Source organism: Lipophrys pholis (assembly GCF_963383615.2).
Source record: "Lipophrys pholis genome assembly, chromosome: 13".
In the NCBI taxonomy this organism is placed as follows: domain Eukaryota; kingdom Metazoa; phylum Chordata; class Actinopteri; order Blenniiformes; family Blenniidae; genus Lipophrys; species Lipophrys pholis.
In genome coordinates, this window is record NC_137632.1 from 16,920,496 (window position 1) to 16,942,919 (window position 22,424).

Consider the following 22,424-nt stretch of genomic DNA (forward strand, 5'->3'; position numbering starts at 1 on the left):
ACATATCAAGAGCGCAAGCACACAAAGGAAAAGTTAGGTGCATGTCGAGTTCCTATACACATTTTCATAGCAGCAGGCTAGTCATACGTTTCACAGCTGGGAGTGAAAAAGCATTTAATGCCCCAGCTTGATGTCTGCTCTCACCAGACCTCACCTATGGTGGGTGGAAGGAGGGTGAAATGAGAATACCCACAGCTGTTTGCGACTCCTCTCCCTCTTTCACTTCCTCGTATTCATGTCTTTCGCTACACTCATCATAAGAAAATAAAATCACCATCATTTAGAATTCCTGATGTTAAGTAATTGCAATGTTAAAACAATGTTCCTCCCCTCTCCCTGATACTCCCCGATAACTCGAGCAGGAGAGCAGAAGCGAGGGAGGGTAACGCCTTATGACTCATGTTGAGTATATTCAGAATAGAACGAGACTGAACACACAGTAAAAGAGTCTCCGGAGTCCAAACAGCCCTTCACACTGTAAAACTGTCGGGACAGGCTGAGTCCAACACTCCGCTTTACGAGGAACTACTCCACACTCAAGAAAGTATTTCATTCATAGTCTATCTTAAACAAAACTTTGCGATCTTTTAGGTTTACAGTAATGCACTGGCTGATAATTGTTTCCCAGATAATCAGATATTCAGATAAATATGTTGTGTATAACTAGTTTTTAGATTTATCTCTTTATTGTAACTGTTGTTTTAAGCTGTTTTATGATTATTATTATTATTATTTTTTTTTTTCTCTGACTGTTACAATGCTTTGGAGCCTGCTCCTTAGGTTTTTCACTCCTCTTTGTTTCACTGCATGATGATGCAAATGACAATAAAGCCCTCTTCTTCTACACATCACTTTATAATTTATTCAAGCAACACTGTCACCGTGCATTTTATGGAATAGTGCCACCAAGACAAGTGTAATAAACATATTTTACATAATTGGAAATGCACATTTTGTGTTAAGATTTAATGCCGTATATCCTTTTTTTTTTTTTTTTTTCATCATCCTTATAAACTGTTATTGCTTGATCACAGGCCATTAAAAGAAGGCTACATAAACTAAAGTGTGCCATACATTTTTAATGTGCACAGTGCATAACTGAGACAACATGTATGTATTTTAGTGCCTCTCCACGCCGATATAAAGTTCAACATGAGATTATGCAATGCGTCTATTTTTATGTGGGAAAGAACTGTGAAGTTATGTTCTGGACGTTTTAAATGACAGCAGCGGCTGACAAGGCAAATTAGGTTTTTAATAGCACTATTAGGCATTTTAGTTTTGGAATGTGAACGGAAATTTAGTAAACATTTTGAGAACAGTACAAGGAAATACTGCGTAAAAAAACATTATATTTGGAGATGCAAATGTAACGGAGAGGAGAAAAGGAAGGAGTTTGCTTTTGTTAATCTGTGTTAACTTTTGGAAAAGTAAGCAGAACACCAGAGGTGAACATTAAAGCTTAAGCCGTGATGTAAACATTTGTGTCCGTCAGCTTCAATGCAAAGTACCACCCATCTGTGTGATTTCTATGAAACCACATAAGCACTGTGAACTGTATACAGCATACCTCTTTCTTTCTTCATCCGTGCCTCAACCTCCATCTGTCTTCGTCAAACATCTTAACAGGACTTTGATCTTCATGCCAATCGGTGATTGTGTGTTAAAAGACATGAAACACACACGCCGCTCTGCTTACATGGGTCAGACTTTGACATCAAAGTGGAATACCTAGCTCCACTCATAACAGGAAAGGAGTGAGTGTCCCTAATCAAGCCTTATTAGACTGAGATCTTCTTTTTCACAGTGACCACATAAAAAGGTGCGATGGCCTGGCACGTTTGTCCACCGCTGAGAACCGGAGAAACTGAGCGGAGCAGGAAAAAGCAGGCATACTTTTGGTATTTAGACAGGTTGTAATTATGCTGGCTTAAGTTCTTCCAGACCCCGTTGCTGCAAGACCAGGGGCTGACCTGCACTCACTGATCCAGAGCTGCTTTATAGATGTGATTGTTCTTGATGGACAGACTGACCCGCACATATGAGCTCTGACATCACATCGCAATGAGCATGCTCACGATGCATATATAATATGATCTAGAACACACTCCTAAAAATATGCAAGATCCTCTCCTCTTGTGCAGTCCAGCCAAAAGCCTGTCGCTGGGCTGACTTTCCACTGGACAATCACCCTATGAAGCTGAACACACACACACACACACACACACACACACACACACACACACACACACACACACCCACACACACACACACACACACACACACACACACACACACACACACACTGAGGTACAGACACACACATCCCGTCACCACTGAGGAATGCTAATTGAGCTCTCCCAAAGTGGATGTTCAGTCATGGAGCATTTTGATTCGGCGTATAGAAATATAGTTGGAAAGGTCACACCGCTGTCTTTTCTGTCTGTTCCGCGGGGACTTGCTATTTGTAAAGTGCTTTTTGGATTTTGCTGCGATTCTCCCAAACTGAACAAATCTATTTCCTGACTGATTGGAGTTAGGTCATGACGGAGGCAAGACAAGTTTATTTACGTGCCACAATTTGTAAGCATTGGTCATTCATTGTGTTTCATAAAATGAGCAGACTGCAGGAGGAAGAGAGCAGAGCCAGGAAAAAAAAAAAAAAAGGAAGAAACAGGATTAATGAGATACAGCAGTGGCACGGAAATGAATGGAGAGGGAAAAAGGATTTACAAAACCTACAATCACTTTGATGATGTGCATTAAAACAGTTACACAAGCATGAAAAGCAACAGAATAATACATTGGATCTGCTGCAGGAGCAGCACTACGTGCAGCTCACTTGGTAGTAAAGGACAACACCTGAAAATGACTGGATGTATGAAATGATGTCTGTGGTATCACGGCTTTGATAGGTATTAATAGCTGTTGTCTGCCTAATCAATAAGCAATCAATAAGCAGTGTTGACTAACATCAAAACATCTGGTGGTGCATTGACTCTTCCTCACTGAGTGAGGGATAAGCCACACTTCTTTGAAATTGTTTGAATGATGATAACAGAAGCCAGTGTGAGGACTTAAGCATCAGAGTAACTCGGCCACTTCTTGTGGTTTTCAAAAAGAAGCCTCGGCAGCTGCTTTTGGTTCAAGCTGAAGTTATTTGATTTTTATCAAGAACTCGGTGATTACCTCACCAGGGAGGTAATCACTGAGATCCTTTTTAATCCGTGCATTCGTCTTGCTCAGCCGCTGACAGGCATCTGTGAAAATCATACATCATCGCACCTAAAACAACAATTGAACCACTTCACTAAATCAAGTTCAAGATCTTTGTGCAGTACGTCTCCCGAGGTAACCGCACGTTTAAGTGATGCCCGTAATCCCTTCATGACCAATGGAACATGACTTCTCTATACACTTATAGGGCAAGTATAGCTGGTGTGTCGGCCTCGCTGAAGTTCGACTAGAGCGACCGCGAACGACTGAGCAGTATCTGTTCTTTTAGGGGTTAAAACATGGGCCTTTACAATTATTAAAACAACATTATTTTTCAGTTTTGGAATGATTTTTGACTCTTATTGTTTACATTTATACCTATTTCTCACCCCAAAATATAATTTTCTGTTACATTTCTTCTTTTTTTTTCTATGTGCAGGTGAATTTGGAGAGGTGTGCAGTGGTCGACTGAAGCTGCCCAGCAAGAAGGAGATTTGTGTGGCCATCAAGACCCTCAAAGGAGGATATACAGACAAACAGAGGCGAGACTTCCTCGCTGAGGCGTCAATCATGGGACAGTTCGATCACCCAAACATCATCAGGCTGGAAGGCGTGGTAACACGCAGTAAGTTAATGCATCACTCTCGCCTTGAAAGTACGCTGAAGGGGAAACAGTCTGTCGAAATGACTTCATCTGTTGAACTAAAATATATCTATCATACTTGTGTAATAATGGTCTGTATGTTAGTTACTGCTTAACCTAAAATCAATACATATTTGATGTAATTATTATTATAACTATGGGCAATTTCGAGTTGCCACTCAACTTCATGCACATGTTTTTTGTACTGTGCGAGTACCCAGACTAGAACCAGAGTTACTCTCAAAGTGAGGTGAGGATAATAACCACTTCAACGCTGTGCGGTGCTGATATGACCTAAAATTCAATTCAAATTTCAGGAAACATGATGTTGAACAGAAGCGAACAGATCATTTGCATTCACTTTCCATCCCAAATTTGCCGTCTCCAGAGAGTCTTTCTACCGATTCTGGATTTGCAGTTGTCTTTGACAAATGGCCCTAAAGTGGCCGACACTTCTGTGAGAGAGCGGAGGAGTTTTATTGAGTTGCTGTGGTGTAAATCTCTGCAGATCAATGTGCTCTGATCAAAGCCTGTGTCCAAAGCGGGCATAAATCCATAAATCCATATCTCTGACTCGCTCCCCTCTGGGCCTCTTTATAAGACTATCATTAGCACACAGAAGGCCTCTTTAAAAGGGAAAGACTACAGAAAAAAGGAAATAATGAGTCTGAACTTTGTCGCTGAGAAACGGGCCCAGACTCTATCTCTCCCTGCGGCACTTGGCTTGTTAAGTAGCTCTGCCAGTGTGGTTATTCTAAAGAGTAGAATAAAATACCTGAAGAACTTTCCCTCATTTCGTTGTCCTTGATTTTAGGTCTTTTGGTCTTCACTTCTCTCTGGCTTACACTCAGCGCCGTAATTGCTCTTCTTGAGTTCATACCCATTGCATGCAGTGAAATACTCAGCTTATTCTAATCAGAACCAAAATGAAAAATACAAAATGAACATGCAATTCACAAACAGCGACAGACAAGTCATTGAAACCACATTGTGTCAGGAAGGAGAAATAAATGAATGAAGACAAACCGTTGAGTACCTATGGATTATGATCCCTTGCTTTTCTCTCCTTATTTATTTATGTTCAATAGAAAGATATCCTATTATATTAATGTATTCAGATACTCTTAATATTAGTTTACCCTACCTTATCTATGTGTAGTTATTTCAAATATGTACAAAGGAAAGCAGAGGGTTCATGTCGAACCAAAACATGATGAACAGATATTACTGTGGAATGCATTATAATAATACAATAATTACATGTTCCCTGTTTTGTAGCTGGGTCAGTTATATCCTTATTTCAAGCATAACTTTTATACGCGAAAACATTGGATTAAATGTTTGGCGAAGGTCGTATTAAGTAAGAACAATTAAAGACTTTTGCTCGAGAAGCACATTCCCTCACGTATTGAGCTTTTTCTTAGATTCACTTTCATTCGGCCTTGGAACACTGTACATCCTGTTAGTAATATGTGTGTGTGTGTGTGTGTGTGTGTGTGTGTGTGTGTGTGTGTGTGTGTGTGTGTGTGTGTGTGTGTGTGTGTGTGTGTGTGTGTGTGTGTGATCGCTCATCACTGAGACTGCTTACCTAATATGTCTTGAAACACTCTTCCTATTGATGTCCAGCCGGAGAGAAGTGCAGTAATAACACAGGACAAAGTTTAATGTGCTGCTCAGACTAATAGGGGACGCCCAAAACCCAGTCCTCTGTGTGCGTGCCTACATGACATTTAGAGGGATGCCCTTAACACATGTGCCCGAGTCAGGGCAGCGTGAGTGCAGGGCGCAGTTTTCAGAGGTCCATTTGATATGCTGCAACACACACAGACACATACCTGCACACACACACACACACACACACACACACACACACACACACACACACACACACACACACACACGGACACAGACACACAGGCACACATTGCTGTAGGGTGATTTATTAAGCTGCTCCTGTTAATTCTTAATAATCCTGAGACTTTCACACCCCATTTACCTTGCTGCAGCTTTTGGCTGATCCACAGGCTTCATATTTGTAGGAACACACACACACACACACACACACACACACACACACACACACACACACACACACACACACACACACACACACACACACACACACACACACTTGCACTCGGGTTCACAGAACAAAGGGGCTTTGGAGCCTTTGTCTTTGCTGCCAAAGTTGGATAGAAAGAGAGAATAAGGGAAGAGAAGAGGGCGGAGGACTGGAGGGGGGAACCGGGTGTGTGTGTTCCCGGCTGCGGCTATAAAAAAAAAAACGTTCGCTGGAAAACGGAACAATCCATCACAGCCTTGTAGGGAGTAGGTGTGGGCGGAGGGTGTTTAACTGATCTGTGACTGTGTTTAAATGATGACTTTTTGTTTCAGTGTAATTGCAAGTAAAAGTGTTACAGCCCTTAGTGACAATCCATGCAGTACAAAGAGTAGGAAAAAATTGAGTAATAGTTGTTTTCAGGGGAGAAAAAAGAAAAAGAAATGAAGACCTTGCCACCACCTCTCCAGAAACTCACTAAAGTGGGTTTAAGTTTTTGGAAGTTTAAAATGACTGATATTTATGATGTGACCACTTGCAGTGTTTATGTGTGTGAATAGGTGTATGTAAATTCTTCACCGCACTCTGTCTCCTGCCCCATAACACAGCCAAAGCGTAACGAGTCACCAAGTCCACATAAAGTGGAGGCCGGGGTGGTCGGATCAGTCAAAAACAGGACTTTTAGCCAGGGGACTGCTGTTCATGTCTGAAAATAAAATCAAACATTCACCTTGAGATACTTTAGCGCACATGACATACTTCAGATTATAAAAATCAGACCAGGACTATTTCTCTAAATTTAACGGAGAAGCTTTGGTTTCTACATTTGCCCACCCCGTGCTCAATTCAGAAAGTTACATTTTTATTTGAAAATCAGAGGAAATTGACTTATTATTGTATTCGTCTCTGTATGAGAACAAAACAAAATGGGCCTAAAGATGTGTGGTTCTGGATGTTTCACGGTGATTAGAGATTGGAAGTATTGCTTTTAGTATTATTTTTCCAAGATCCCTGACTTCAGAGAAGCGCTTCGCCTACCTATTGTCTTCATTGTGTTTTTCAATGGAAAAACAATAGAACTCAATCAAAAATAACCCAAATCACTCTGACTAAGAATCACAGTGGAACTTTCCTGCACATCGGTTTTGTTTGGAGTTGCTTTTATTTATCTAAAGGTGTCGACTTAGCCAAGTTCCGTCATTGTTAATGGAACAGTTTTTTTTTCTCCCCCTGGTGAGGTTAATAGATTTGTTTCTTTTAACAACCAGTTCTGTCGCCCTCTTCAATCACCCCCCGTCACTTCTGAAAACAGGAAAAAAAAAAAAAAACGTAAAAAATCACCGCCTGACCAGATGTGGAAAGGATTCACATTAAAACATGCAGGAGGGATGAATGGAGTGATAGGGAAAGAAATGCAGGACTGATAGGGAAAAGGTCGCTGAGGGATTAAAAAGGGCATGGGGAGGAATGGAGGAGGCCACATTAATCAGAATAAAGATGGAGAAGAAACGGGAGGGCTGGTGGTAAGTCAATAGTGAAGGAGGGAGAACAAAGGCCGCCTGGGACACAAACAAGTCATGACGCTGACGCTGTTCTTTTAACAATGGGTGATTTAAAGGGGTTTTTTCTTTAGGGTTTTCTTTTTCTTTTTTTTTTTTTCATTCTCTCCATGTCATAAACCTGGTGTTGGCTTTAGTCTGATCAGGTACAGATGATAGCAGGCAGCATGGATTTACAGCCAGATCTTCCAGAGAAATAAAGATGTCACACTTTGACAGCTGACCTGCTGGGACTCTAAAACTATGACTTGGATCACTCTATTCTGCTTTGTGCGTGCGTGCGTGCGTGCGTGCGTGCGTGCGTGCGTGCGTGCGTGCGTGCGTGTGTGTGTAAAAGACAGAAAGAGAAGCAAGTTGAGCCTAGTCACTATCAGGACCTGTGGTTGTCTGTTTTAAATCAAGTTGCAGCCCGCCCTGCTGACTCCCTGTGACTTTTACTGTTTTCTCAGTGTAAATCTAAAGTCAATTATGTATTAAGCTCTTGCATCTTTTTGCTTGTTGGGTATTTGTGTCGGACCGCAAACAGATGTTAAGAACATTAATTATGCGAGTAATTTAACTGAGCTGTTCTTCATCTCTGTTGCAGGTAAACCTGTCATGATTGTCACTGAATACATGGAGAATGGCTCCCTTGACAGCTTCTTAAGAGTAAGTACAACAAACATCTGATTTTCATACATTTCCATACATTAACCAGACACAAATTATCTTTTTTTTTAAGAAAGCCTGTTGATTTTAGTGGTATTGATCATTTTCAGATCTACTTTCCAAACCATTCATCAGATGACAGGGTTTTTTTTTTTTTTTTTTTTCATAATTGTATCCCCACTGCTCTCTCAGCCAGCGCTGAATTAGATTCTTGCCATGGCTCTGTCTCTTAAAGAGGAATCGACCTGCTTCTCTGAAATTAGCCGAAGCACCCGGCCAAACCACAACACTGGCATGAAAACATACATACTGCAGCCCATTTTAGCCCTTTTCCACATGTGTCTGCGATGCATCCAGGCATATACAGGGCGGGTTGCTGTTGTTTCCTGACGTTTTCACAGAGGCCTGCACTTGATCATTGTCTCAGAATGTGTCATATGCACAAATACACACCCATGCATTCAATTTCAGAGCTCATGCATTGTAGCATGCATTCTGAAGCTGCAAACTTTGAAGTGACTAAACCAGGTGGTCTGGCCACTAATTGTTCCAGACAAATTGTGAGGTGGGTCTCGCTCATTTTCCAAAGAAAAACACACTCATCTTACACTCATCTCCCATATGACGTGATCCTTTACAAACACAGAGAAACCCACTGTTTTTAAGGAGCGGTGGATAGATTTCTTCTACATGGACCGAAATATTTCAAGCCTTTTCTCATATTCGAAGTCACAAATTCTGTATTTTAGAACATATTAAAATATTCCATAAGACCCACCAGAAAGAATCAAAAGGACCGAAAGTCATGTTAATTTAGAAATCCAATACTTGCCCAGGACTCCTTTTGCACAAATGATTGCATCAATGCCGAGTGGCATTAAGGCGATCAGCCTGTTTTGGTAATGTCTTTCAGCTCCTCTGCGGAGTGGCTCTTTCATCTTCGTCCTGAAAACAACTTACAGATTGATTGGCCAATGAAACTCTGTAATGTCATGGTCAGTGAAGCAGCTTCGTGGAGTTTTGGAAATGTGGGCAGGTGGAAAGTCCCGCTGGAAAAGAAAACCAGCATCTTTACGAAGCTTGTCGTCTTAGCATGCCTTGATCTAAAATCTCTTGGTGGAGGTAAAACAACGGACAGTAACAGATCATACTGTGCCTCAAGTCATCGCTGGCTGCAGATACTTAACACTGACATTGAAGCAGCTTCGGTTCAGACATTCCAGTTCTACTTCTTATACATTTAGCGGACATGTCTGTCTGTGCTGGCTCCAGATCAGCGGTGTCGACTTTTTTCAGTGAGCATCAAACACATTGAAATGCACAAACTGCTGGACAACTCACTGGAGGTGAAGTGTATGAGTGAATTTGTCAGGAAATATCCTGAGATTTGCTTGTTTAGGACATCCAGCAGCAATACTGCTCTGTTTAGCCTCTTTTTGGTTGAATAACTAACTTATTCAAGCTCTGCCCAGCGTCGATACCCAGAAGCAGAATCGATTCCTGGGTGGAAAGGATTGTACTTCTGACAATTTGTTGAAAATGAGCCACAGGCTCCAGTTGACCCGCCTGTAGTTTGGATCCCTCTGCTCTGGATGCTCTAACTCCAGCCCTGTTCTCGTGGAGCCTCCCTAACGTGTCCATCTGCATTTCTTCACAATCTTTTCCAAGACTGCGGTCTTAACACTTTTTCCAGCCACAGTTTGACCTCACGGCCAAATGTTCACGAATATGTTTTGATCCAGCGCCCCTTGAATGACTAACAGTTTTTAAGCAATGATTTTCTGTGGCTTACCTTTTTTTTTTTTTTTTTTTTTTTTTTTTTTGAGGTTGTCAATCAAGGACCTGCGGTCAGGAAAGGCCTACACCACACTTAAAACACAGTTTCACGTGTTATGACTTCAGTCAAACATAATCTTAGATTAACACCAATAAAAAAAAGAATTTTAAATCTACATTTCTACTTTGATAGAGTCTGTGCCTCAGTGTGCATCACTCGTCTTCAATGAGTGTCCACTGAGCAGTCTCCCCGATGATTGTAGTAGTGTGTACTAAACCTGGCTGAGAGATTCATGACATTTACATTAGAGTAATCTGGCTACTTTTTTTTTTTTTTTTGTAGCTTGCTAACTTTTTACTGTTATTTCGATTGCTCTTCATATGCCACATGCTAGAAAGACACACATGTAATTGCCAGTGGTAATTGAGTAACTTTCTCAATATGAAATTCACAGTGAAAGGTTGCAGAATGCAGATTGGAAAACTGTCAACTTTAGAGAGCCTGGACTGCTCTATAATGCTGCTTTTCATGCACAGACATGTGACTGACTTATTCATGATTCTCATGACTGTTCGATCGTTGTCTAAATATTTATTTTTGCAATTAAAAATCGTTGCTATTTGTTTCTCCTTATATTTTGAGCACCATATCTGTACCTTTTGGATTATTTTCATTAGAATAGCGCTGTGTCAGTATGTGGAATCTTTATCACGATTGTTTTCTTATGGCCTTAGAAATAACATTTGAGCCTTGAAGCTACAGTTTACAAGAGCAATTATAATAAAAAATAACATTTAAGCCCTGAAGCTACAGTTTATGATATTAACAATTTATATTTATTTTTTGAGCTAATCTATCATATACTGTATATCAGGCCAGTTTACTCCTATTGTTAAGTGATCCAATTTGAATAATAAGTGATATACTAAGCGAAAGAAACCCATCTTCATACTGGTCTCATTCTAATTTCCATACGTTACTGTGACTTTAGGATTTCACAGTTGAGTTAAAGATGAGGTGCAGAATGTGAAAGGTGCTCTTTAAAGGTTAATGAAAAGACTGGATGGTAATGTAGAAAGGTTACATTTTATGCAAATAAGCAGAAAGGTCAGATTCTTGTTTGTGCTCTATATAATGTACATTAGGAGTGAGACATTAACACAGTGTGCTTTTATCTCGTCTGTCCTTCTTTATTTCTTCTAGAAACATGATGCCCAGTTTACGGGAATCCAGCTGGTTGGCATGCTGCGCGGCATCGCCTCGGGGATGAAGTACCTTTCAGACATGGGCTACGTTCACCGAGACCTGGCCGCTCGAAACATCCTGGTCAACAGCAATCTGGTGTGCAAAGTGTCAGACTTTGGTTTGTCCCGGGTCCTGGAGGACGACCCGGAGGCTGCCTACACAACCAGGGTGAGCTGGAACACAAACACAAATTAAGTGCCTAAATGACATGAATAAAAATGCTTTGCAGGAGGATGCAACGGAGCATTACTTTCTGTTTGGGAACAAAATATTATTAAATATCATGCCGAGCACCATATACTACCGCTGTTAGTATACACTGCTCTGACAATCACTCTTACTGAGACCAGGAGCTTCCTGCAGCTTGTTTTTGTTCCAAATATTTTCTTTCTTCAGCCCAAATTGTCAATAATTGCTCATGTTCATTTTCATTGGTCTAATCTCACGCTAAGTATATGCTTAATGCTGACCTTACTTTGCCTCCTTACATGGTAAATAGATCTTGAGTTGTTGGATTTTCCTGTAAACGGCTTAGAGTGTTTTCATATATCTTAAAAGTCTGCTGAGGATTTTTCTTGTAACACCTTCATTACTCAGGCAAGGGGTAAAAAAATGAGATAAAATTCAATTAACGTCTACTCGTGGTATGACACATTTCAGATTTAAAGAGACAAGTTGGACAAGTTTAATAAGATTGGTAGTGAAAATAAACTCCTTTAATTATTTTGGTATTTATTCATTTTATTTCTACAAGTCATGTCAAAAATGAGATAAAGCCAACAGGAATATCAACTCTACTCAGTTTGTGCATGGATGCCTGTCTGTGCGTGTGCGTGTGCGTGTGCGTGTGCGTGTACCTGTGTGTGTGTGTGTGTGTGTGTGTGTGTGTGTGTGTGTGTGTGTGTGTGTGTGTGTGTGTGTGTGTGTGTGTGTGTGTGTGTGTGTGTGTGTCTGTGGTCACTTTCAACACAGGATGGTCTCACTGAAGCGTGATAACCCTTCAAACAGAGTATAATTTGCTGGCTGGGAATTGCCTGTCAAATAAACAGTCAGTGGGCCATTTGCCTTTCTCCCAGAAAACATAATCTAAGATAATACGACAGAATAATAAACTCTGCCATGTTACAGTAACTGACATAACTGAACAAAAGCAGTTTTTTATATTTCAAGCTTCCTAGTTTTTACTTTTGAAGAGAAACCTGAATGAAAGTTGTGTGTCTGCATGTGGGTGTGTTGCTGCGTGTGAAGAGATTTCGGCACATTTTATTATTCGATCTCCTGGTAGAACAGGTGGGTATAGTATGAATATAGAGGCGGTGAGTGTGTTTTTATGTTTGTGGTTTTATTATGTTCCTGAGTACACTCCTGTTCATTTGTGCAGTCATTTGTCTGTTTGTGTTTTACTGTTTCATATGTTCCCCCGTGTTCCCGTAGGCACCAGGCAGTAAAGAATGAGATTTTTAAAGGGCACAGTGTGTGAACACACGGCACCAGGCTGAGCAGCTTGGCCAATGTTTCTGTTAGCTTTGGCTGCCATCACTCCTCTTTCCTCAGCTCCATTTTGCTCATTTGTCTGGCTGCCCGGCCAGAATGACAAATGCAACTACATGCTATAGTGAAAAGTTATGCAGGAAACTTTGGATTAGGGTTTGATTAATGTTCTTTCTTTCCGTCTTCAAGATTGATCCTGATAAAGTTTGATTAAAGATTTTTTTTTCCTCTTCCTTTGAGTCATTTATTATCAGCTTACATATACTTACGTGCCAGTCTGGGAAAGTAAATAAATCCAAGCCAATCAAATGAAATTGAGAAATTGCTTCCTTGTGTCTTACCTGTTTTTAAAAGACATGAAACCTGCTTACATTTTTTAAAGCAGGAACTTCACAGCACGCTGGAAATATTGATAGATGTAGTTCATAACATGTTTGGGTTTTGAAGCTGGGATTCCCATTCCTCAGTCCAAACCACAGAGGCCTCTGGGATTTAAGGGTTTTAGAACAGCTTATAAGATTTTCTTGAAAGGGACAAAAGCCTGTCCATGAAATCTGGATTGCTTTGATATATACTTTTTCAAAATCATTTGCTGAATATCAATGGGTTCATCAGTAAAAGCCGATGGCATGCTAAGGTAGCAAGCCTGTCACACTTAGAAATTACTGATTTCATAACTTGACAAGAAACTGACTTGCAATACTTTTCTTCCCGTTTCTCAGGGAGGTAAAATCCCCATACGGTGGACAGCTCCAGAGGCCATAGCTTACAGGAAGTTCACATCAGCCAGCGATGCTTGGAGTTATGGCATTGTGCTGTGGGAAGTGATGTCGTATGGGGAACGGCCGTACTGGGAGATGTCCAATCAGGATGTAAGTACACCTTAGTTTGACACGGTAACTTCTTTTAGAATGGGTATGGGTAAGGCCCGCTAATTATTTATCCACATAGTTCATGTTGGGAAAGATGAGATATTTGTGTTCAGGAGGAAATGTAATTACACAGGTGCTCATACTTTAAAAAGAACCACTCATCCATTCAGTTGATTAAGATAAAAGACACATGAGGTGTAATGATGACATTATATTTACAGCAGCGTTAGTATGCAAACCTTTTCCAATTAAAAATAATAACCATGCAGACTAATTGACTGAGCTTGAGTCTGAATTAACGTCTCTTTTCGTTTCTCTAATCCTGTGTGTCTTTTTCTGCAGGTAATAAAAGCTGTGGATGAGGGCTACCGCCTGCCCCCGCCCATGGACTGTCCTGCCACCCTCTACCAGCTGATGTTGGACTGCTGGCAGAAAGAGAGGAACAATCGGCCTAAGTTTGAACAGATAGTCAGCATCCTGGATAAACTCATCCGCAACCCCGGGAGCCTCAAAATCACGGCCAACACCACTTCCAGGTATCAAAGCGATATTGGATCTTTCATTTATCATGTCATTAGTATCTTGAAAATGGTAGGTTTAGACCAGGGGGCAATAAATTCAATAGGAATATTTCTCTTATTAAAAGCAGTATGTTTTGATAAGAGCCCGGCGCCACCTTCCCGTGGGCTCACCACCTGCAGGAAAGGTTCTTAATCGGTGCTATGTGAAACGGAAACGGATAAGTGGGAGAAAATGGATGGATGGATGGATGTTTTGATAAGCTCCAGTTTCTACGCTGAATTAGTGGGGATCTTGTATTTTTTTTGCCTGTTTTGACTGAAATTGTGATCTTCCAACAAAGAAAAGGGTAAATGTACCATTGCGAACTATCGATACTGATAATATACAACATACACTTTAAAGAAAATGGCAAAACACCTGTATTGTAAGCATCATGTAAGCCATTTTTAATTGTCTCTACCTTCATAGCAATTTTTCAAATTGCAAGTGTGTGACGTCTTTGTCTAGTAATCTGAAAGGAAAGTTAGTTTTGGAATGGCTTTTATTTTATTGATCAGTTTACAATCAGTTACCAGATCAACAGTACTGGTTCCACATGCCTTCTATATGCAGCAGATATAGTTTTGTGCCACAGTGAAATGCATTTACATGTTCATGGCAGTTGACGATTTTTCTCTCGACGTCATTATAACTAATGTAATGAACAATAAACCAGTTGTTTTCAGACTGGTGGAAAGATTTTTTTTTTTTCCTTTTTATCTTTTTTTTACACAGATTGTGGTTTCATTTCAATGCTGCACATTGTTTATGTTTGTAGGTTGTCTAATTTAATGATCTCCACTTTAAAATTTTCAAAGTCACTTAAGAATGAATGAGTATATGTAGTTTTTACCTTTTCATAACATGTTGAGTCCAAGTTTTCTTCCATTTCCTGTCCCTCCTCCACCTCACTTTCCCTTGTTCTCAGGTTACTTTTTGCCCTTCTATGTACCCTCCTTCATGCTTGTTTCCATAGTTGGGACCACCACTCTTTCCCAGGGGGCTGTAGGGATACAGGGCAGCCCATGTACAGTTGTCAGTTCAGGGTAGGGAGGGATCCAGGCGTTGGGTCTGCAGCAGACGGCCATGGTATTATGGAGACGTCAAAGCTCATAACATTGACTAATGATTTCTTAAGAAACTGAAAATGGGTCCCTTGGAGTTTGCATGTAATTTTCCTGATTGGCTTTTAACACTGGGTGAGCGCAGGCTGGCCGACAGAGGCTGGTGTGGTGATTTATGAGAACTCTGAGTGCGTGCCTGTGTGTGTGTGCGTGTGTGTGTGTGTGCGTGTGTGTGTGTGTGTGTGTGTGTGTGTGTGTGTGTGTGTGTGTGCGTGCGTGTGTGTGTGTGTCGTGGCGGCGGCAGTTGCACAGCGGGAGCAGCTGCACTCAGCTCTACACACCTCGTTTGTCTCAAGGCTGTCCTGGCTCGCTAATGCAGCACCCCCCCCCCCCCCCCGTCCTCCTCTACAAAGCCCAGACCAAAGCCCAGAACCAGGGTAGAGCATCTGGAGGCTTCGGGGGTGGGACCTGGTCAGAGTTTACCCTCCCCGCATGTGGATGAAGAAAGACTGCGGTCAGTGGGCCAAGGTTGGCTGTCAGAGACTAATTACGGGCCAACAGGAGTCTAGTGAGGACTGGAGGCCACTGTCTATCAGATTTTCTTGTAAATACAGTGCAAGATTGCAGAGCGGTAAAAATGTGTCCAAAATAAAAACTGGATTTTCTCGACGGAACCAAAGATGGAAAAGGGGTTTCTTCAATACATACATATACATGTACAGATTTAGTTAGTGTGGGGATTTTATGAAAAGACCATTTTTCATAAGCCAAAAAACTTAAATAACTGTGAATTCATAGGGTGCTTCATTGATTCATTTATTTATACTTTAATAAGTTAAGTTAGGAGGGCTGTGGTGTAGTGAATAGCCGTCCTACCTTACATCCAGAGTATCTCCAGTTGGGAGGCTTTCTGCGTTTGCATGTTCTTCCTGTTCGGGGGATAGTTTTTATCTGGCTACTCTGGTTTCCTCTTCCAGTTCAAACACATACAGCTGACGTTAATTGGTAAATCTAAATGATCTACTTGCCTTCACCTTTGATCCTCTGGGATCAATTTTACTGCCCAACAACTGGATTGGATAAGGAAGCATTGAAGATGGATGAATGGAAGTTTTGGTTGTGCTGGAATTAAGGTTTGAGTCGAAATGTCCTAAATTGTCTGCCTTATGGGGAATTTAAAAGGGTTAAAATAATCAAAACAAAAACATTTTTTAAGCTGGATTCATAGATTGTCTAAAATATAGACAGAAGACCATGGGACTGTTAAAAAAACAAAAAACAAACAACGGATATACTCAGAATTAAGCGTAACATATGCAAACAAAATACCAGGAAAAAAAAATGTTTTTAAAAAGCTCAATCTTCGAGCAGAAATAGGCAAGACGGCACTTTCTGGCTGAAATCGAATCAAAATAGCAATTTAGCTTTCCTCAAACCACCTGAGAAGCGATGATTAAAACTACATCATATCTATCTTATCCAACAGAGGTGGAATTGAAAGGGCAAATATTGGCCCCATATATCAAGCTAACCTCCTCCAAGATCCACCTTGGGAATTGTCCCAGTAACACAGTGAGAGGCAATTTCTTCCCACACGGTCCTGCCCCCGCATGCTTCCTCTGTTTGAGCTCCTCTCCTCTTCCACCTCTCCCCTCTTCCCCTGCGAGCTCTAAAAACTAGAGCCCCGCACTGCCACGGCTGCTCGGAGTTCACAATAATGAAAGAAACAGCAGAAGAGGGAGCGGGGATCGACTGAGAAAGGAAGGCTTTTTTTTTTATTCCTTTTCTGTGTATCTATTCTCTTTTTTCTGCTCAAGCGGGTGTTTTCTGCGTTGCTGTGTGACGCTAAGTCCACAAGGAGTTTTGAAAGCCCCACCCGCCCCCCAAGCCGCCAGACAGATGCTTTTTTTTTTTTTTTTTCAACCCCTTCATCTTTCTGTTTCCCCTCCAATCATCTTGTCTCTTGAGTTGTCATGAGATGTTGCTGAAAATGTAAGAACAAAAGAAACACAGACAATGATAAGGGAGGCGAAACAAGGTCATTTGCAGTTTACCTCTCAGCGGAGACAGCAGAGGTGGGAAAGAAAGCAGAAACAAGGCGAGCAGATCAGATAAGGGAATGCGGAGGATACGGTACAGAAATGAGAGAGATCAACAATTGTGCAAAAAAGATGAGGCCCAAAGTTGACATGTAAAATATAATTAGATCTATTTAGATATTTTTTCAGTGGATTTATATCAGCAAGAAACATCTCAATTCATCCTTGACACTTTTGAAAATGTAACAAGTGTTTAACCGTCACCATCATCCAAGGAAGATTCTCATACTTCCCTCTATTCCTCGCGAATCCCATCCGTCGAGCTTCAGCTTCCTTCCTCTTTGAGAAGCCAGGCTTTCCAGGGGGTCCTGGGGGGACCTCAGCATTTTGACAGGCCTCTGATCTGGCAGGAAAAGACTCAATCATTGTAACAACACCCACTCCACCACCTCAAGAGCATCTTTTTTCCTCTTCCTCCTCTTCCTTCTTTTCTCCTTCTTCTCTGTTTGACATGTCGCCTTGCTTTTCTTCTCTCAACCCGCCGCTTTGTTTTTTTTTTCGTCGGGGACTCCTCACATTGTGACTTAATAGCAGCTTAGTGATCTCTCATTATAGCACTCCTTTGAATGTTTTCTTTTTTTTTTTACTTATTTTAATCAATCAGCGACATAGAATATTTCTGCTATATCAGGATATTAATGCTTCACTTGTTTTTCACCTTGTGGAAAAAAGTTAAAAAAACAGAAGTGAAAAATTATTGTGAATTGAAGAACTTAATTTTCCAAATTATCAGAAAAAAAAAATAAATCAAGTCAACTTTTTAGCACGCTGTAATGTTTCTAATATAATTAATACTGTTAGGCCTCACTGGTCCTCTTAAAGAAATACCCTGGTTGGTGTATGAAAGTATCTCATATCGTCTTTAGTCATGCTGACAACTTTATATTTGATAAATCAGAGTTTACAGTGTTTTGATTACAAAATTCCCTTCATCCATACTCACAAAATGAATACAAACACAGTCTGTATAGAAAATACAAGAAGCGTGTCTCTCCTTCTTTGGCTCAATGCAACAGGAGCAACTAGAACCTGTCATCCTGCCAAAGTACTGGCAGCTATTACCAGTGACTGATACTCACGTTCATGTTTCCTTCTATTTTATGTAAGTATGATGTACATTTTCTAGTTCTTTGTCATTTGTTGTATCAAGAAAAGGAACTCATATGAGCAGAAATTGGAGATATCCTCCAGCAAATTTAAGCAAAACACAGTATTTCAATATTTTTTTTGTTTAGGGAAGTTTTTTATTTACAAATTTTATATAAATGCTCATTTTTATATGCATTTGTTGAAGTTCTACAGCCCTGTGATATTTTGGGTAGATTGAAACATTTATGCGTAGCTGGTTCATGGCTAATTGTATTTCCTTTCACACCTACTTTTTCCCTGAGTAATATTTCCCAAACTCACTCGCATGCACACACAGAAATTTAGAATCACTCCAAACCTTCCCGCCAATCTAAGTCAGGAAGCTGGCGGTGGACTTCCTACTATTATAATGACTTTATTTACTTGGCTATGAATAGTATTCCCTGAGGGGAAACTACCTTTTTTCTGTGCTGTCCTTTTCTGCTTTCTTGGTTTTCCATATGTGCACGTTTTAGCACAGGTGCTTTTGTCTAAACCGCCAGACAGGTGTTGCATATGCATCGATAACTCAAAAGTGTGTACTTTGAGACGCCCTCCTCCTAAATCCTGCAGTAGACATTCATGTACAGCTATTTAACTGATCGGTGACTCTCGGGTCCCCGTTTGACCTAATGAGGTTTGGCCTGGTTTCCTGTTCCTCGCTTTGATTTGTGTGATCGGGTTTCACAACAACCGCATTTGTACAAACAAGCATCAGTCATAGCCTCTGAAATTAGACTTTGATGAAGAACATAGCTCTCTAGCTCTATCATCCTCAGCTTCCCTTCCTCTCTCGGTGCAAATATTCCTCTCATGCTTGCTGTAAGTCTTTCCATTCCAGCGTCCTCCTCCTCCCCCCCACCCCCCCACCCCCCTCTTTGGCAAACATCAATCAGAGTTGGTCAGAGCGGTGCCTGCAGCCTTTCCTTCACTCTCTACTGTTGACTGAGCATTATAAAGCCCAACGCACTGCATTTAATTTGATTTGATCCAATTGAAACCATCAACTCTAATCAAATCTCACGTTGCATTCTGCCACACTGCACATGTGTTTCAGGAAACGATAATGGAATTAGACAGAAACTGATGCTGCTTTTGTTACTAATCTTGTTTCTGAATATGATAAATGCAGTATGGAAATGTTTAGGGTGATGGTTTGATACAGCTTTATTGGAAGCCCAAATGTATTGTGTGAGTATGTGTGTGTGTGTGTGTGTGTGTATTGACTTACGTTGTCTGGGCCTGAATCGGTTTACACACCTGCATTAATGGGACTTGTCGTCTTTGTGGTGTCTCCATAAGGAAAATCATCAAGGTTTACGACGAGGACAAGTTTTAACTTCAGACAAACACTAAAGAGTAGGTCAAGACGAGGCAAATGAATGACTTCAGAGTGCGTTTACGGGAAATTAATGTAAAGCAATTCAATATTCCTGAGAGGAAGTATTCAGTTCACTTGAAACCATCACATTGCCTTGTCTATCAAGTCTTACTTGATCACACATTGCCCGTTCGCCTTTTAATATATGAATACATGGTGGAGTTCGGCGTTGAATATTTGACGCATTGTTCAACCAAAAATGTGGCGCACTGGTGTCAAGCACAGAGTATCAAACCTCTGAAGATACCATGAAAGTGTTTGCCTGACTTTCCATTAGCATCTGGCATAATCAGGAAAGTGACAACAACTAGAAGAAGAAACTGTTGTTGTTATTTCACACAAGTTGGAAGAAACAACTCAATGCTAACTCAGTGACCGTGGATGGCGCCAGCAATGAGCAATTAACAGCATCAGCTGTTTATTTGTAAAAGGGGAATGAGAAATAGTTGGTGTGACAACATAGACTTTCCCATCTGTTTCTGAGATTAAAAAGCCCTCGAGCCACACATGACACGGTCTCGACTGTGCAACACACTGAGGCATACCAATGGGTTTGCTACACAGCTCATTATATATGATCAAGCTTCTGCTACTGCTGCAGACAATGCTGCTCACATAGTCTGTTGGAGCGTCCACTTGTAGGATGCAAATGTTTTGTGGGGGGAAATATAGTTTAATCACATTCCATACATAGTTTTCTGTGCTGATGTAGTGTTTGCTCGAAGGGACAAGATCAGAGCGTAAACATCATATCCGAATACCTTTGATAGTCATTCAGCTGTAGCATTACGCTGCTTCCATCCATGATAAAAAGAAGAAAAAAAATAGCTGCACGACAAACAGTTGCTGCAGTCATGAATATAGATGACCAGCTGAGGATCTGGAGGGTGCTCGTGCATCTATGTTCCACTTACACAAGTTTCTTTCCTAACTTTGCTGCTATTTGTTGTCCCTTCTACCCAGGCCTGCTAATTTGTTGCTGGACAGGAGCAGTTCGGAGGTGCCCTCGATGGGGACAATGGGTGACTGGATGGATGGAATGAGGACTTTGCCCTGCAAAGAGGCCTTCTCCGGGGTCAGCTACAGCTCTTGCGACACCTTGGCCAAGACATCCACCGAGTAAGACAGCACACCCACAGACACAGATATCAGGCGCTTCTCTAGCCTATTCATGCCAGTAGCAGTTTACAGGGCCCCAGCACCGGAGACAAGAACTTGGAACTGAAGAGGCTCTGAGTGAGGAACAGGCACACACATAATCTTGTTCTCACTAAGTAAAGGTATAGATGCATTACTGAAGGTGTCCAGATGAGACTCACGGTAACTCAGAACGACAGGTCTTTAGCCACGCTCTTTTAATGTTGCAAGTAAGACCAGAAGGGAAGATGAGAGCAATAAAGGAAAGGAGAAGAAAAGAAAAGGGAAAGCAACAGTGAGTCAGGGAGAGAAAGAGATGCGAGTACCATGTGGGAAAGGGAATAAGAGAGACGCTACTGAGGGAGAGAATGAAAGGGGAGATTTGACAAGATAAAAGAGGAGAGAGTGGGCTTTGAAAGAGGAAATGAAGGCATAGCTGTCAGATAGGTATGCAGAGCTAGAAAACGCTCGGTGCTTTGATTTGTTCAAATGCAAAACAAAGACCGAGCAAAGATGGCCTCGAAATTATTTGAAAGACAAATATCAATTGCAAGTCAAGGATGTTGAGCAGATTGACCAGTACCAAGGACCTTCGGACGCTTCTGGTCATTGATGATTCAGTTCCCCAGATATGAATGTGAGGAGCATCCTGTAGGGCTTGTGCAAAATAGGTGTAACGTCAGAAACATTGTGAATGGCACAATCATTGAACTGTGTTTTTAGAATGAATTCATTTGTTTTCAATTCAAAAAGTTAAAGCACAGTGAATATTTTCATCACTATTGCTAAGTAATCTGAATTACTGTGTTAAACATAAAAGTAGGAATTACCGTTCTATTCAAATCCTAACTATTTATCTAAAAATGTTTTACTTATGTACTACATTATGTTTTTGTGGTATAATTTCCATTTTTGTGTTCAAATATCTATATTGATAAATATATCAAAACCAAAGACGGAAAAGGGGTTTCCCCAAACGCAGCTACTTGGGGGAAATGAAGCTTTATCTTTTTGTTTTTGTAGCCTTTTTTTTTTTTTTTTTTTTCTTCTGTCTGTCGCTCTATTCCTGCCCCCTGTTTTTCCCTCGCCCTGCTGCCGCTGGTTTAATTGATGTGGAATGTGACAGAGTAAATAATTGGACATTTCTAATCATTGTGATCAAAGCAGCCCTTCACAGTGGTGATGGCAGCAGTGGGGGCTGCTGTGGTGTGGTGGTCAGAGCGACAAGCAGCCGTAACTCAATTACCTCACAAACCGGGCAGTCATTAACGGTGCGAGACTTAATATGCTGGAGTGAAGTACTGTGTCATGTACCGCCGTTTAAGTAAGGCTGAGTTGTTGAGCTGGCACCACAAGCTGACGAGCAGTGGCTCTTAACAGTACTTTGAAGAAGAGAGGCTTCTCGCATCCACACCAAAGGTGCTTTCTCACGTCGGCAGCTCTAAATTGCCATGAACTGTGCAGTTGTCTCTGAGCAGAACATTCAATTATTGCTGTTTGTTCAGCATTGAGGATGTTTTTTTTTATTTGTTTTTTTTAAATCT

At 41.0% G+C, this 22,424-nt stretch overlaps 1 protein-coding gene across 2 annotated transcripts in view; it reads left to right on the forward strand.

Annotated features, from left to right (window-relative positions):
• The window catches only part of epha3 (eph receptor A3), a 96,970-nt gene that overhangs the window by 68,796 nt on the left and 5,750 nt on the right, over positions 1 to 22,424 (forward strand). For both annotated transcript variants that reach the window (XM_080478238.1, XM_080478239.1), the window contains exons 11-16: positions 3,656 to 3,841; positions 8,064 to 8,125; positions 11,106 to 11,315; positions 13,361 to 13,510; positions 13,853 to 14,046; positions 20,707 to 20,862. In XM_080478238.1, the coding sequence (XP_080334364.1) occupies positions 3,656 to 3,841; positions 8,064 to 8,125; positions 11,106 to 11,315; positions 13,361 to 13,510; positions 13,853 to 14,046; positions 20,707 to 20,862 (958 nt within the window). The remainder of the gene's footprint in view (positions 1 to 3,655; positions 3,842 to 8,063; positions 8,126 to 11,105; positions 11,316 to 13,360; positions 13,511 to 13,852; positions 14,047 to 20,706; positions 20,863 to 22,424) is intronic.